The 15,636-nt window shown below is 48.8% G+C and overlaps 1 protein-coding gene across 1 annotated transcript in view; it reads left to right on the plus strand.

Annotated features, from left to right (window-relative positions):
* Positions 1-14,697, plus strand: part of LOC8023819 (dual oxidase maturation factor 1) — a 33,145-nt gene extending 18,448 nt beyond the window's left edge. The window contains exons 2-6 of the mRNA XM_029978256.3: positions 5,029-5,359; positions 8,396-8,630; positions 9,705-9,984; positions 10,939-11,155; positions 12,739-14,697. Of these exons, the coding sequence (XP_029834116.2) occupies positions 5,067-5,359; positions 8,396-8,630; positions 9,705-9,984; positions 10,939-11,155; positions 12,739-13,078 (1,365 nt within the window). The 5' untranslated portion in view covers positions 5,029-5,066 and the 3' untranslated portion in view covers positions 13,079-14,697. The remainder of the gene's footprint in view (positions 1-5,028; positions 5,360-8,395; positions 8,631-9,704; positions 9,985-10,938; positions 11,156-12,738) is intronic.
* Positions 14,698-15,636: the final 939 nt, after the last annotated feature.

The raw sequence follows: 15,636 nt of genomic DNA on the forward strand, positions 1-15,636 counted from the left end.
AGCGCTCAACACTGCACATCGTGTTTTCTTTTCGTTACAAGCTTCCGATCGACTCAGTTCACCTCAGCTTCTTCTCTATTTTGAATTCGAGCCGGGCAAGGATGACTCGAACACTAGAACACAACCTTGCTTCGCTCTTCGAGGGCTGGGAGACACTGCCCAAGTTATTTTTTCTGCGCTCCCCCCGACGTCAGGTTTCACATGTTTGAAGAAAGATTCTGCCTGTCCCCTGTCTCTTTGCTTTTTGCCGCTTGCGAAAAGAAAAGCGAGGAATACTTCGCAAGAATACTCCCGTGTCGAGGTCTCGGGTCGTGCGGCCCACAGAACATCGTGTCTTGCAACGACGACACGGGGACGCCGACAAACTCGGTCCAAGGACATTAACGTAGTTGCGGTCTTCTTTGTTTTTGGTGGAATAGAAACTTATCGTATAGCAGGCAAGTACTGAGATTGACTAAAGAGGTAGAAGCTGACGAAAGGAAATACCAGAAACGAAGTGAAATTAGTAATATTGCAGCATCTATCCTCTAGAAGTAAAGGGTTGTTTAGCCAAAGTACAAAACAACATGCGCCTCAGGTAGAGAAACCTTTGTCTTCCTCATCACCGGAGCAACGGATACGGGCTGCACGTATTATTGTGGATGTGAATTTAGCTGGAAATTAGTCACTCCATGCATCAATTGCAGACGAGTGAAAATAGATTTTTCTACGGGGTTCTCATGGGCGCTGCCTACGTCGTGGTGAAACTCAACGCAGGAAATTCATGAAGTCGAGAGTTGCTCCTCCGGGCAGCAGCACGTCTTAAAGTTACACAACCGTGAACTTTTTTTCTTTTTTTCCTTTTTTGTTTTACAAACGTAATTATGTCACAGAATATGAAACACCCAGGACTAGCTCTTCGAAAGCACCAGTAAGAGTGCAAACTGTCGCCGTCAGTCAATGCAATTTGAAAACGAACGTTTTTTCGATGAGCGGCGAATGGTCGGCTTTGTGCGCGTTGGCCTTTCCTGTGGCGGCCATGAGTCGAACAGGGCAGCTCAGTATGGACACAGGGTTGTGGCTCTGGTACGCATAGTGAAATGTGAAAACGTATTGTAGCTGCATAAATGGCTAGCGTAGCTCGAAATGTTGACCTTCCAGATTATTTTGGTTACATTTTTAACGCCTCGCTCTGGCAGTACGAATCGTAGTAACGGGTTTTCCCATTCGAGCTACTTTAAAAGTTCTATCAGCCTTTACATTATACCGCTTGCTCGATTAATTAGCTACCCACTAAATGGTCTAAAATCTACATTTAAACACTATTAATCAGTACGCATCCTTGCCTATTATACCTCTTCTCACGTTGAGCGGGATCATTAGGGGAATATTGCGTATTAAGCTGACTTGTTTCCCTGTAGCCCACGCATTTTTATATTCCGGTCTTCGCGTCTTCAAAGGGCAGTGGACTGCAGAAAACAATTCTGTTCGTTTTGAATTCGTTTCGCCGGCTTGGTTGGTGTTGCAGTCCATGCCGCTTTTCTAGAATTCTAAAAAGTAAAGTATCTTTGATGTGACAGTTCCATTCATTTATTTTGTTTACTTCTTCCTTATTTGTACCCGTTGCATTCCTTTATAGGTTCGTGCATATATAAATAAGAAGTGCCTGAAGTGCTGCTAATGAAACGCTCACGGACACAACACTAAGACGAACAAACAAGACTGTTTAGTTTAATGAATTAACATTTGAACACCAAGTTGCAGAGGGTCTAGGTTGAAGATAACTTTCATAAGTATGGTCTCAACTGTAAACTTAAGCACCGTGGAAATATTATCAGCAATTAATTTTTCGCTCAAACCCGACTCGTTCGATGCCCACATTATAAAAACGAAACTGTCGGCAAGTAGTATAAAACACAGTCTCAAATTCATGATAGGCCTCTGCAGCAGTTGAAGTTGGAGTCTCGGAGCTGCACATGCTAATGGGTCGCGCTGCTCCATCCCAATTCGTTTTTGTGGTTCTGAATGAAAGTTAAAGGAGTCATGAAACGATTTTTCTACTTTCGCTAAATACTACTTCGTCCCGAGTTTAAATATGTTTTAGTAGTACTCGATACTCTGTTATTGTCTCCCTATCGTTTAGAACTTAATAAACTTGCCTTAGATTTCCCTCCTAGGCAAAAGGAAGTTGCCATGAAAAAAAAAATCGAGAAATATGAGTATCATTCATCCCCTCAACTGGGAGCCAGAACAGGCGGCCACGTGGCCTGGTGCCTATCCTATGCCGTCAGCGTTAATCATACACACGCGCTGGGGTTGGCAAAGTAGAGAGCGCGTGCTGAGCTCGAGGCATTGTTAAAGTTCGACTCTTCTCATCACGGCAGTGGTTGGTCTCGAGCCACTACCCGAGTGACCGCCGAGGCATTGACTGTTACAAGCCGAAGTCGAGGGCTCACGCAGTTTTCGTGTCCAATGGATGAGCCGCGCTCGGCTGTCGTCAGGCGGGTGGTTTCAGTCAACACCGCCTAGAAGGCGAGGCCGTAGTGCTGACATTTTTGCGTCATCACCGAAGGCCAAGGTTGGACACCGATTGGAAACGAGGGCTGCGTCAGCGCACGGCTTCGCTGGTCACGTCTAATCTTTGACCAGCATTGGCCTTCGCTGATGACGACATCTCAATCAGCACTACGGCTTTGTTATCTAGGAGGTCTTGTTTCGATCTCCTAATTACGTCATCAAACTTTCCAAAGGCAAGACCAAAAAATGAAAGTCGTTTACAACTCCCTGTAACGCCGAATTAGAGCGCAGCTCTTGAGGAGGAGGAGGGAAGGGTACTGAGGGAAAGGTATGCCCCTCCTTCCTCCTCCTCATCCTCCCTGGTACTCCTCCTCCCTCCTCTTCCTCCTCGTCCTTCTCCTCCCCTCCTCCACCTCCTCCTCCCCTCACCCCTCAAGCTGCTCCCCTCCCTCCTCCGCCTCCCTCCTATCCTCCTCATCGCTCCTCATCCCGTCCTCCACTTCCCCTCCTCCTCCTCCTCCCCCTTCCCTCCGTCTCCTCCCCTCCCCCCTCGTCCTCCTCCCCGCGCAGTGCATTATGGGACATTTCCTACAATGCACCGCGCAATTACGCCGACGACGACGGCGACGCCGCTCAAGCCGGAAACAAGCGCCTAAGAGCTAAGCAATAAAACAAAAATGGTCCCCTTTAAAAAATAAAAGAAAAAAATTGACTTGCTCTGTATGTTTATACAGCCTTGGGGCGAACGCTTTTGCCGGTACGAAACTCATCCAGATCGAAACGGGCGGGGGCGGCGGGGATCGAATCCAGGAGGTTCCCAGGGCAAGCATTCGCTCCACGCTCCGAGCTGAGACGCGTTAGCCCACTCGGCCACTTCCTCCCCTGGTCCCCTCTTATTCTTGCTGTTTCACCGCGATAAAGAAGCTTCTGAATCAGTGGCGGTCTGTGCGAGTCTACTTGGGCCAGACAACTCAAGAAGGTAGGGCGAGAGAAAAAATGGCGGGAGAAGAGGAAATGGACGCAACGCTGGCGAAGGGAGGAGGAAACTCCCTCCCCTCGCCAGCGTTGCGTCTGCTTCCTCCTCCCCCACCTTCCTCTCCACTGCCCTACGCTCTTAACCTGCAATACAGTACAGGATCAAACGCCTCTGCAAAGTGATGAACATTGCAACCCGATATCGTTGTACGACCCCCTTAATGTCGAAAGCCTGCATGAGCGACGTGCTGCGAGCTTTGTCAATGAATAAACTGGGGTAATCAAACTACCGAAGAGAGAGTAACCGGTCCCGAGTTTCAATATGTTTTTGTAGGCCTTCATATTGGTGTTTTTGTTTCCGTGGAATGGCGCGTGGACGCACGTCAGCTGTGTAGGGGATTTCTTCTGAGGAATTCCGCTGACTAGTCCAGTCGCGCAACCGGCGCTGCGCACGTTGCGCGGAAAACGTAGTCAGTTAGTTTCGTAACTGGTTCCGTCTTTCCCGTAACGGGTAAGGATTTTGAAAGAGAGCTTTTTTTTTTTTCTTATTCCTCATCTTTTTCACAGTGGTATCTAAAACTGTCACTGTGGCATTCCAGCTGCATTACGTCGACGCGCCTGTGTCGGGGAAATCTTTCCTGCGTTTGCAGCCATTCAGTTAAGGTGAATACAACATCGGCGTTTGCTTCGTTTCGCATTTTGACGAGGTAGTGCACTAACGGGCATTAAAGTTAACCGCTTAAGTCAGTGACCCAAAAAAGCCCTTCCCACTGCTCTAGTAGGTTTTGTGATAGCTCTTCTGTTTTAGAGACATACGTTAAACCCGAGTTGTTTATGGGTGCTATGCCCGTTTTGGTGGTGAACGAACGACAGAGAGGTTGACCCGAACCTTTCCTCCAGTCCTTTCGTTCGGGTCAGCATGAAGAAACATGTCGACGATGACTACAACGATAAAGTTATCACAATCGTCATCGTCATTATGAACATGATGAAGGCGGTAATAATCTAATCAGAACCTGCCATGATTTGGGCCTCCACCCGGGGAGGAAGATCAGAAATGTTCCTCCCATTCCGAAATGCGACTCGACGAGCTTAGGGCCTCTCTGCGCCGGGAAGGAAAGCAGGGCGTGATAACAATGGGACTCTCATTGGTCCATTTGGGTCCGAAGGGAGCTCCGTCAACCCCCTGGCCGAATCAGATTTATTGTATTTCTTCCATCGAGGGGCGCAGGTCGTCTTCTCCGCGAAGTCTCTGTGAATACCTTATATAGGCGGGTTAAGAAGAACGGGACGAGCCCGTCGCATAAGGCTTTCTGCTCACCACGATTGGTGGTTTCCTCCTCTCCACTCTACTCCAGCGTTCGATCTGCTAAAGTGGAAAGACTTAGTGGGAGGAGCCTCTATTGTTAACCTGCAGCAGACTAGAGACATCTACGTGAGCCACGAGGCGCATGCAGGCCGTTGATTGGCTTCCGGTCGGCCTCGGTGCCTTTTGACTGTGTCTGCTCGAGCCAGCCCTCGCCCAGGGTTCTGATCGGAGTCGGCGCTTGTCCGCAGTGGTGCGGAGGTCCCGGTGACCCAGGAGCGGCTGCGCGATGCTCACTCACACGGCGGGCTGGTTCGACGCCTTCCGGGAGAACGGCGGCCCGACGCTCTACATGAGCGACAACCGGACGTCGGTGAGCGCCGACCCTGCCGAAGTGCTCGTGTACCTGGCCTTCGTCACGCTGCTCGTGGCCTTCCTCGCCGTCGTGCCGGGCATCCGCAAGGAGCGCTGCACCACCGTCTTCTGCGTCTCGTCCAGCCTCCTGGTGGGAGCCGCCATCTTGATCGGCGTCCACGGCACCAGCTGGCACGTGGGCCGCGGCCAGACGGTCACCTACTACAGGTGAGGGCTCCCGTGGGGCGTCTGCTTGGTCGCCACTAACAGGCGATCGCCTGTTGGCTGTGATACCTTCCGTGGGCTAAAAGGCAATTATCGCCGATTTGTTCGGGAGTAATATTCGTGCGAGTATGCAGGTTTGATATTTACAGCGAAATGTCGATTATAGTGTCATCTTAAGAAACTTGCGATTACTTAGGAAACACTTTGTTGGTGTTACGTTCGTGTCCAGATGAACTGCGTGCAAAACAAGTCTAGGCCAACCAAAGTATACGTCAAAGATTGATTACCCAAGGGAAACTTTTTTTTATATATGATATATATATTTTTACGGGAATTGAGTTATGTTTTTAGCGCCGAGCCAACGTAGATGACACGATACTGCCGTCGTCGAAACTTCCGATAGCAGTGCAGAAAGAACTCGCTCAGGTTTTGCTCAATATATGTTCGAGAAGTAAACACCGGTCCTACAAAACAGCTTTCGTGGGATATAGCTTGCCCCTGTCACCTAGTTTACTCCCTCGAATTGACAGCACGCAAGAAAAAGAAAAAAAAAAAAAAAAGAGCGAACACGCGCGAAGTAAAATAAGAAAGAAAAGAAAAAGAGGGGAAAAAAGAGAAAGTCCTGTTCTCGAGAATCGTGTCTGCATGCACGTTCTGACTGCGTCGAACGACTGGCAAACACGGAATACGTAAAGTATGCGGGGCCCGTCATGGCGCAGACGCGGGAGCACGCCCCAAGGGGAAAATACGGTCGAAGGCAAGCTGCATAGACGATGGGCGACGCTGGCGTTGCTCGGCGGCCGAGCGCCGCGTTGCCGGCCTTGGACGGATCCTATTCCGGAATCCCTCGGCACCGGCAGCCCCCCGTGTGTGCCGCTGGAGGACAGCCTCGCGTCGCGCAATACCGTGAGGCGGCAACACTCGCTCGCCAGACGCTCGGGATTTCCCAGACACCGAAAACACGCCAGAGGAATTGCCGGAATGTCGCGGACAATACCGAAAACACAAGATGCGATTTCGTTGCCTTTTAATCAAATCGATAAAAAAAAAAAAAAAATATATATATATATATATATATATATATATATATATATATATATATATGTGTGTATATATAAAAGTAAGAAACAAGGCAATACGAGAAACTTGAGTCGTACTGAGAAGTTTGTGATATCAAAATGCATACTCACTACGAACGAAAGGGAAGAGGCTTACTACACACCGTTTTATTGCTCGCAAAATCTCAGTCCAGCCCGCGCTTATTCGTTGCTTCGGAAAGCGAACAATGCCCGCGCCATATGCGCGAACGCTGGAAATGGAACCGGCCAGAAATACTGGAATGGGTCTAAAGTAAATCATTATTCGGGAAGCTAATAGGTTCTGTAATGATCCATTCCGAAAATTTCGAAGTAGAACCGCGGTTGTGAACAAGCGAGAGCGCCTCACAAACTGGAACGTCAGAACTGTCTTAGAAATCTCTTTGGTGTCTTTTCTGGGTTCGTTTTGTTTTTGAGTGACCAAAGTGAATGGTATAAGGACTCACGGGCAGACTGTTTGATTTGACCAACATACCTCCAGAGTTGTACTGTCGAGAGGTAGATCCACAAGCAAAGTTGCTAACATCGTTATGCACTCTACTTGTCGCCTCGAATCAGGGTATAGTAGTATATTGAGGTTGCCGAAAATTGTGTGACTCCTACACAGGACAGGCAACGAAGCGAAATTGCGCCAGAGAGATCCAGTTCACTTTTACTCGCACGGAATAGACGAGCTAATCCTCTTTGCGGTTGCCATTCAACCGCCAGCGTAAAGGGAGCTTTGTACTGGCGTCCCAGACATAAACGGAGTACTGTGGCACCTCAGCGTGGGGACAGAAGAAAATGGCGATTCTCGTAGTCCCCTATTTTCATTTGGCCCGAAGCTGTTCAAGTGTGACGGGAGGGTGCGCCGACGACCCGATCGGCTTCTATCTGCCCCTGGCAGCCGGGACCCCGCCCGAGGAAACGGTTGACAGACTGAAGGATTACAAAGAACATAAATTGCATCTCTCGCCGAGTTTGTTGTACAATGTGTAATTGTTAGCGTGTGTACTTGGCTTAAATTGATTTATTCGTGGTCACATAACAACTGCAGGTTTACTGTTCAAGGAAAAAGAAGACGCACAAATTGGACGTAAAACGTTTCGCGGATTGTCCAGATTAAGTAGACTGTTAGTAGAACGTTGCAAACAGCAGTAGTTTGCCTTGGCCTCCCTTGACCCGGGGGAGGAGGATGACCAGAAATATTGCGCAAGCATCCTCTCCCCTTTGGAAGCGTTCATATCCTCGTTTCCTGCCCGGTTCCAGGGCCTCAACAGGCTCTGCGCAATTATCGCCGAAGTTGCTAAAAAAATATTTTACCGTTCAAGTAGCACACCACTCTGAAAATAAAATATCCCCTCCTGGTGCCCTGCACCGTCATGCGGGAGTGAACACACAGTCGACCTAAATGGTTGCGCGTGTCGTGGTGGAGGATTCGATATCAAACGGATCGAAGCACCCCGGCGTGTAGATGAACCTAATCGAAGTCTACTTGTCGATGTCTTCAGGCAACTTCGTGCCATAACACGTATGATGTGGTACACGCGAAATGAACCCGGTATTTTGAACACTCTTCTCGTTGCCTCTAGATGCTCGACAAAATTTCTGCAAACACGAGTTTTCTCCGCCATCGAAACAACGTCAGCTTTATAGAAGCCCAAGTGATCTTGCACAGTACAGATTGTTCGGAAACACGCGAATTTCTGTCTGGTCATTTGAGGACGCTCAAGCGTGAAAAGGGTTGCTGGGATGATGTATCTGACATGTCGGAGCACAGTGTGGCTACTTGTCCTTCTAGTGAAACGAGGAGATGGTGTCTAGGTGAACTATCGGTCATGTAACTACTAAATGAGCCATTGTAACGGAACGTCAGCGAGGGTCGGTTCCGCCAGCACTTAATTACCGCTTCCAACCCTGACGCGTCCACCTTCTGACGAGCTGCCCTTGTGCGCCGCCGCAGAGCGTTCTCTCGAGAGCGGATCCCTGCCCGGCTCGGCGTCTACGTGGGGCTGAGCTCGGTGAACGTGACGTACGCCGCCGTCGTCGAGAACGCCCGGAGCAACGAGACGCTGGACATCAACTTCAACGAGGAGTTCTGGTGGCCCAAACCCACGTCCCTGAGGAAGGAGTACTACGATGCACTCGTCAAAGGACTGCCTTTCCCCATCCTCACGGTCCTCGACTACCTCAGTCAGGTGGGTTGGTGGACTGAACAGCGTCGCTGAACGGAATCGGCAAACATTTCCAAATTTCTTATAGAATTCACGTGCTTTTTTTTTGCTTTTTTTCTTAAACTTAAAGATCCTGTTAGAATAGTTTGAGAAGTAGTCCGATGTTATTATATTATACTCCGTCATTACTCCGGTATGTTTATGACTTTAGATTATTTTAGAAACTTAATGACGTCAGAACTGTCTTAGACGCACTTTTTCTTCGTTCGGTAGTTTTGTGTGTATGTGTGTTTGTTTTGTTTCGTCTCTGTTGCGATGCACCCTCGGGAAGGCACGTGGCTGTTGGTGGGCATCAATAAATGAACATAAATATAAACACTTGCACAGTCATCTGGGCTTGGTTGCAGTTGATTAGAGCAGAGTTCTTCGCAGTAAACAACCAGCTGGTTATGACAGCTAAGATTTATATGCGTAACAAATACGGTAATTCTCTTGCATTTCGACTAAATTGGCACAGAATATTGATGCTCGGTGTTGACTTGCTTGCCGGTTCTTCGCTGTTTTTTTTTTTTCTTCTTGTTTCTCCGCACTAGTCCGTCAACCTTGCCGCAGGAGAAGAGTGTAATTCCAAAGCGCTCTAACTTGGCCACTCCCTCATGACTGATTGCGAGGCGGCGATACCTTCACCTGAAGGCCCGTTCACACACTTGCATCTGACTAGGTCCGACTTCGACACAGCAGGGCCTCTTGCGACGGCTGACGACCGGCTGCGCTGCTGCGGAGCCGGTCGTAAGCCTTCATGAAAGGCGTACCGTAAAACCCGGTTTTTAGCCTCTCCGGTCTTAAGAAGTCGCAAGTGTGTGGATGGGCCTTCAGGTTCTGCGTCATAGGCATCGCATAGAATCGACTGGGCTCTGAAACTGAAGCGAGTACCATATAGATAATTCGACTCAGCCGTGTGACGCAAACAGAGACACCCGAGACGTGTTTGGCAATTTCTGGTCATGTATATCGTGTGAAGGAAAGCAAAGCACCCCGTGAAAGCGTTCGGTGCTCCCAGTGGCGAGCGTCAGACGTCTTGCCGTTGCCTCTGAGCAGGACTCCGGAGGCTTCCTGTGGGGGCGCATGTACCGGGCCGCCGGCGGCTGGGCGCAGCTGTTCCTCTGGGCCTCGTTCGCAGCCTGGCTCCTGGCCAACGTGCTGCTGTGCGCCGTGCCGCGCTACGGGACCTACACCCTCCAGCTCACGGGGGCGCTCATGGTCGTGTCCACCATCATCTACAGCAGTCTGCTGCCAGACTTGCCCCTCGTCATACCGCTCGAGGGAGACTTCCTCCAGCTCTCCATGGGATGGAACTTCTGGCTCGTACTCATCATCGGTACGTGCGCCCGAAAACCGCCGTCTTTTTCTTTTTCTTTTTTTGTGTATTTTGTGTGTGTGTGTGTGTTTTATTTTTTGCTCATTCAATTTGCTGTTACTGATTCAAAGCACAAAGAGTAGTCGCCTTGCAGCCGTTTCTTGAGAAGGAGCCGCTAATCGTGAATAAAATTCGGGGAGTTACTTCTTTATTGCGCCATAAATGCGCCAATCTGAGTGTCGAAAGTTTCGCGACGTTAATTCGCGAGAGTGAGGAAACGAACTCCTGGCACGCAAACCGCCCGGCTTTAGCGCTCTTTGAGATCAAGAGCAATTACACGTAATACGGCTGGGAAACAATAGCTAGTTTGGAGGCATTACTTTCCTGCAACGGAGTCTGCTGTGTGGATAGGGTGGCCGATGCTGTAACAAAATCAACGGATGTATTCCAATGTTTTCATATACTTGTGCATTTCACCTTAGCGTGTTTGTCTGGAAATACTCGACGCAACGCGCTAGGAGCACTCGGAGCCACAGTGGTCACGAACTAGGACGGAGTTTAGTCGACGGAGGGACCGATGCTTGCACACACTCCTCTCGTGCAAGTCAATTTCCGTAAAGTTTCATGCTCACAATTCTTTTATAAAAAGGGGTTACGAAGCACGGTTTTCTGGAGGAGACGATAACATTGGAAGACAAATACACTAAGAGAGGAAGACATAACTTGGCAAGAAAGAGCGAACTATCGAGCTGCATGAAAATGTTTCTGATTGTTTTAAGCTAGGTCATTTGCTTTTTTTGTAAAAATAAATAGGTCCATGCTTAAAACAGTGATATTCTAAATCTGGAATGGTGACGGGTTCTTTTCAAGCAACGATTTTGAGTTTACCACTGAAAGTCCCACGAAAGAGAAGTTTGGGTATAGGCCCGAAAGTGCGAGTACGCTTACGATGTCTTACTTCTCTCGGCGACGCAGGCATTCTGGCCATCATCCTGGGCGGGGTGATGGCCTTGGTGGACATCCTGTACCCGAGCAAGTTCCCCACTGTACTCGAGGTGGACTACGACACGCCGTACCGCTACTTCGTGGCCCAGGGCAACACGAGCCGCAACACGAGTGCCGCCAACAGCACCGCCAACAGCCCCGTGCCGCTGCCCAAGTACCACAAGATGGGCTCTTCGGAGGAGTACAGGTACGCCGGGGTAAACCTATTCGCCAGGACGAGCATTGGTCCGCTTGCCTTCTTCCAAGTACGAGCGACTATTTTCCCGCAGACCACGCTGACGACCGATTCTTGCGAATTGCGGGAGCCAGAAAGGGTAGACAAAGACTTGAGCGAAAGTTTTAAGCTACCGTCACACAGCTCATACATCACACAAAAGACACGGGCTGCAGAAATTATGGGAGAATTACCTGCAGACGCGTCATTTTCGAAGCATGAAATTTGCTTCATACATGCTTCAAAATGTTTGCAGACAGTTCTTGTACGAACAATGTGACGTCATACAAGGAAGAAACTCGAAGGTCTGCAGACTGTCTCTTGTATCAGCAGTGGGACTACAGCTTTAGCCACCTACTTTTATAAGTGATTCGAGTATTTGGTAGGGTTACGACCTAGTAGCAAATCCTAGTTGCAGACCTTCGAACTCTAGCCCAAAGCTGTGTCAACGTCAAGTGACCAGAGCAAGGAAATCTCAAATAAGACGCGTCGCTTTTGTCCGTCATTACAATAGACATTTACTGCACTTGGCGTCAAATGCTTGAAGATGTGAATAGTGGAAGCTAAACATTTCGCTAGAAAAGCCAAGGCGCCCTCTCTGTTTTATCTGTGGGTATAATATCGTATAATTCTAAGTGCACGTATTGCATCTGCCATTTCGCTCGGAACGGACGTCGGGGGCATTTTGATTACAAGTATGCGAAATACTACACCATTTCGCACGTGCTGCAGTTCGTTTCTGAACGTTTTATGGCAGCTCTAAACGTGCGCCATTCTTTCGCTTCACGGTTGATAAGCCTCGATAAGCGAGAAGTTTAAGTCATTAAAGGACACATGCAAAGGAAAAAAAAATTTTTTTTAGTCAGCTTAGATGGAAAAAGGATGTCATAAAACGATTTTACAACGAAGAAACAAAATTTTTAGAGCTATATTTACGGCGCTATACGAATTTGTAGTTGGCGCTCGCGGGAGCCGCCGCTGGTCACGTGGTAGGCCCGCGCGCCGCCGCGCTGCGTCGCCGCCGCACGCTGAGCGTTGTGCGACCACGCCGCCGTCGCCGCCGCCACACAAGTTCGTCTGCTTCGGGGCGCCGCCGCCGTCGTCTGACCGGCGCACAGGTCTATCACGTCTGCTTGCGCTTTTTCAGGAGTTTCCTTTGGGCTCTAAAAGTTGCTTATTCGTCTTGGTTTTTTGTTATACTTCAAAACAAAGATGAATAAGTTACTTTTAGAGGCCATAGGAAGCTTCCGAAAGAGCGCAAGCACCACGTGATAAATAAAGACCAGTCACGTGATAAATACAGACCACTTTTCCGCGGTGCCTGCGGGCGCCAACTACGAATTCGTTTTGCGCCGTAAATATAGCTCTAAAAATTTTTTTTCTTCGTTGTAAAATCGTTTTATGGCGTCCTTTTTCCATCTAAGCCGTTTAAAAAAAGATGTTTTTTTCCTTTGCATGTGTCCTTTAAAAAAAAAACTGAGATTGGGACGAATAAAAAAAAACGGACCTCACGAGGCAGAATCTCGAGTAACGACTTGTCTCCCTCTCGATCCCAGCGGGCCCTCGTCGAGCGGCATGAACCCCCTAGGAGGAATTATACTGCCTGCCGACGACAGCGACTCCATCACCAACATGATCGAGGAGCCGGACGCTGGCATCGACAACGCGGCCTTCGAGTCCGAGCACGAGGACGGCTGCGTGATGGTGGACGGCAAGCGAGCCGTCACGCTCCAGGACTTCGGCAAGTTCGCCGACGCCAACCGCATTAGCAGCCCTTCGAGTTCCAACTCGGGCTCCGGGTCGATGGCGGCCAAGCGACGGGCCTTCGGCTCCAGCATCGGCTTTAACGTGAAGGACGTCACTATCGACATCCACGCCGAGTCCTCCAAGTGGTGACGGTCGATCCACGCCCGAATGCGTCCGGGGCGCCGGAGCAGCTGCAGCGGGACTTTGGGACGTGCAGCTTTGTGTCGTGCCATTTCCGCTTCGCGTTGTGGACTGCCTGCCAGAGCGCTCAGCCTCAGTGCTTCGGGACGAAGCCCAGTCAGAGCCAAGTTTTCCTCGCTTGACGCCAGCGACATGTTTCGACGATTTTGGTGTGAAGCCCGGTGTATCTTAAGTTATCTTCCCTCGGACAATGTGTTTGATTGCCATCCCTCGAGGCTTCTAGAAGAAGTCTGCTACGTTATCCAAATATCCTGAAGGATGTTGACGTGTCTTGTTTTGGCAACGTTATGTAAATATTTACGAAAAGCCTTTCTAAGAACTGCGCGGCTTCAGCATGCAAGCTCATCGAAGGAAACCATTTCCACATTGACACCAGCTGCTTTCTAGCCTATATAACCAAAAAGAAAAATGATTTCCATTGCCCATTTCAGCACCTTTGGCTTATGTATGCATAACTGACTAGCGTGCTTCAATATGGACTGAACATACATCTTCTTTCACTCTGATTCTGGACAGAAATACGGTTGGTTTACCCGAAGATAACTGCAAATACTCCTTCAGGCATGTCTTGTCAACATTTGTCAAACTTCAACATCCGTACCCCACCGGAGTGCTTCATCACTGACTCTGAACGAGTTCCTCCTGATTTCCCGTAGACGTGGTGATAACGGTACATTGATCACGGCGCCATTGAGATTTGAGCGGTAGTCTTGCATGGAGATGCCGTACACGTCATACTTTGTATATTGATAACGCGCTCCACGTTGTGAAACTTTGCAAGTGAGATCTCTATCTGGTCACTGAAAGCAGATCCCATTCTCGAATCAGAGAGCTTCACATCATGGCGCACGACGCGATACACTTTCAATATCAAGTTTCCGGGATTTCTCACTGGTGCCGCAGGTCGGGATTACGAGCAACATGGAGTAATGCTGGGTACCGTCTTCGGTCTCTTTTCGTTCAGGGCGCCAAGGACTGAGGCATGCCTGAAACATCGTGAAACAAAACCATGACTGTACTTGCATTTACTTCAAGACCTGAACTCGCAAAGGCAACAAGACCTAATTGTCCACCTCCATTGGCAGTTTTATACTGTAACAATTTGCGACATTAGCTCCTTTTATTTGCCAGTAGAAACGATCCGTTTTTTGTTTATTGTGTTTGCCCCACTTTGTCAAGCTTGCCATACTCATGAATCCTCATGAAGACGTTCGGCGTTTCCCCTGAAAGCGCTGGGATGATTAATGTATGTCCATATATTTATTAAATCATGGTAATCATTAGGATGTTGCCGCGCTTGTGCTTGCGTATGCCAATTTCTCCTACGATGCTAACTTTCAATGTGATCACTGGGGTTAGCCTCGTCAGCTCCCAAAAAGAGAAAATGAATCTGTGTGATAAGAAACTCTAGTCGTACCAGAACACAATGTTATTGAACAATTCTGTTGGTTGTGTACTGTGTTATGATGTCCCCTTCCATGTTGAATCAACTCACGCGCAAGCTTCGGAGAGTTTGCGTGGTATCCTTTTTGTGGGTGCGCAAATAAATGTACTTTACTACAATTCCATCCGATGGCTCTTTGATCCATGCTCGCGGTACCCACCATTCTGAACAAGTAAGGAAATCTCATTCTCCCACAAGCAAGTCAATGAGCGGCCAAAAATACTGCTAAAACGATTTTAAAAAAAAAAACTTTTTTCTATTTTTTTTTTTTTTTGCAGCGGGTGTTTTTTGTGGCGGACGCTATACTCTATTCCCCCTTAAAGGGGCGATGCCACAGTTTTTGTACTTTGCCAAAATGCCGCTCAGAACAGACCCCTGACGTTAATGACCTATGAATCACGCGTTCGGTTTTCACCCCACGCAATAGAAGTCGCAGCACAAATTAAAGGAAAACGACCCGCGTTCACCGCCTCAACTCACATTCAGAACAAGCGGTCACGTGATCTGTATCCGGTTATATGCCGCCAATGTTGATCATAGCCACGCGCTGGGGCTGGCAAGGCACAGGACACGCGCTGAGTTCCAAACGTTGTTATGGTTCGGCTATTGTCGTCATTGAAGCGGCTGGACACGATCCACAACCCGAATGCTTCTTGAGCTCCAGGCTTCCTTTTCTTTCAACACTTCTCTCTCTCTGAGCTATCGATTATCACGAGCCCAAATCGAGTGCGCACGCAATGCTCGGGTCCAGTTTATGAGCCGCATTCAAATGTCGTCACTGGGGGCTACTGCGATCTCCCAGTTACGTCATCAAGTTTCGCCAAGGAGAGAATAAATGAAAATGCTCGCTTTTGTCCTTGACATTACACCGCAACAAAGGAGCATTTTGGCCAGTGGCGTTGCGTGCGAGCGTTCTTGAGTCCCACTAGTGCCAGTAAGCTCACGTAAAGTGAGAAAAAAAAACATTCCAGTTGAATATCGTTGCACCGCCCCGCTGAACCAAACATCGCAGTGTCCATATTAAGTTGCGCACGATGTTTCCACGAGCCAGCACCCGCTGGTG

Source organism: Ixodes scapularis, unplaced genomic scaffold (assembly GCF_016920785.2).
Source record: "Ixodes scapularis isolate PalLabHiFi unplaced genomic scaffold, ASM1692078v2 PGA_scaffold5__190_contigs__length_132052651, whole genome shotgun sequence".
Lineage (NCBI taxonomy): Eukaryota > Metazoa > Arthropoda > Arachnida > Ixodida > Ixodidae > Ixodes > Ixodes scapularis.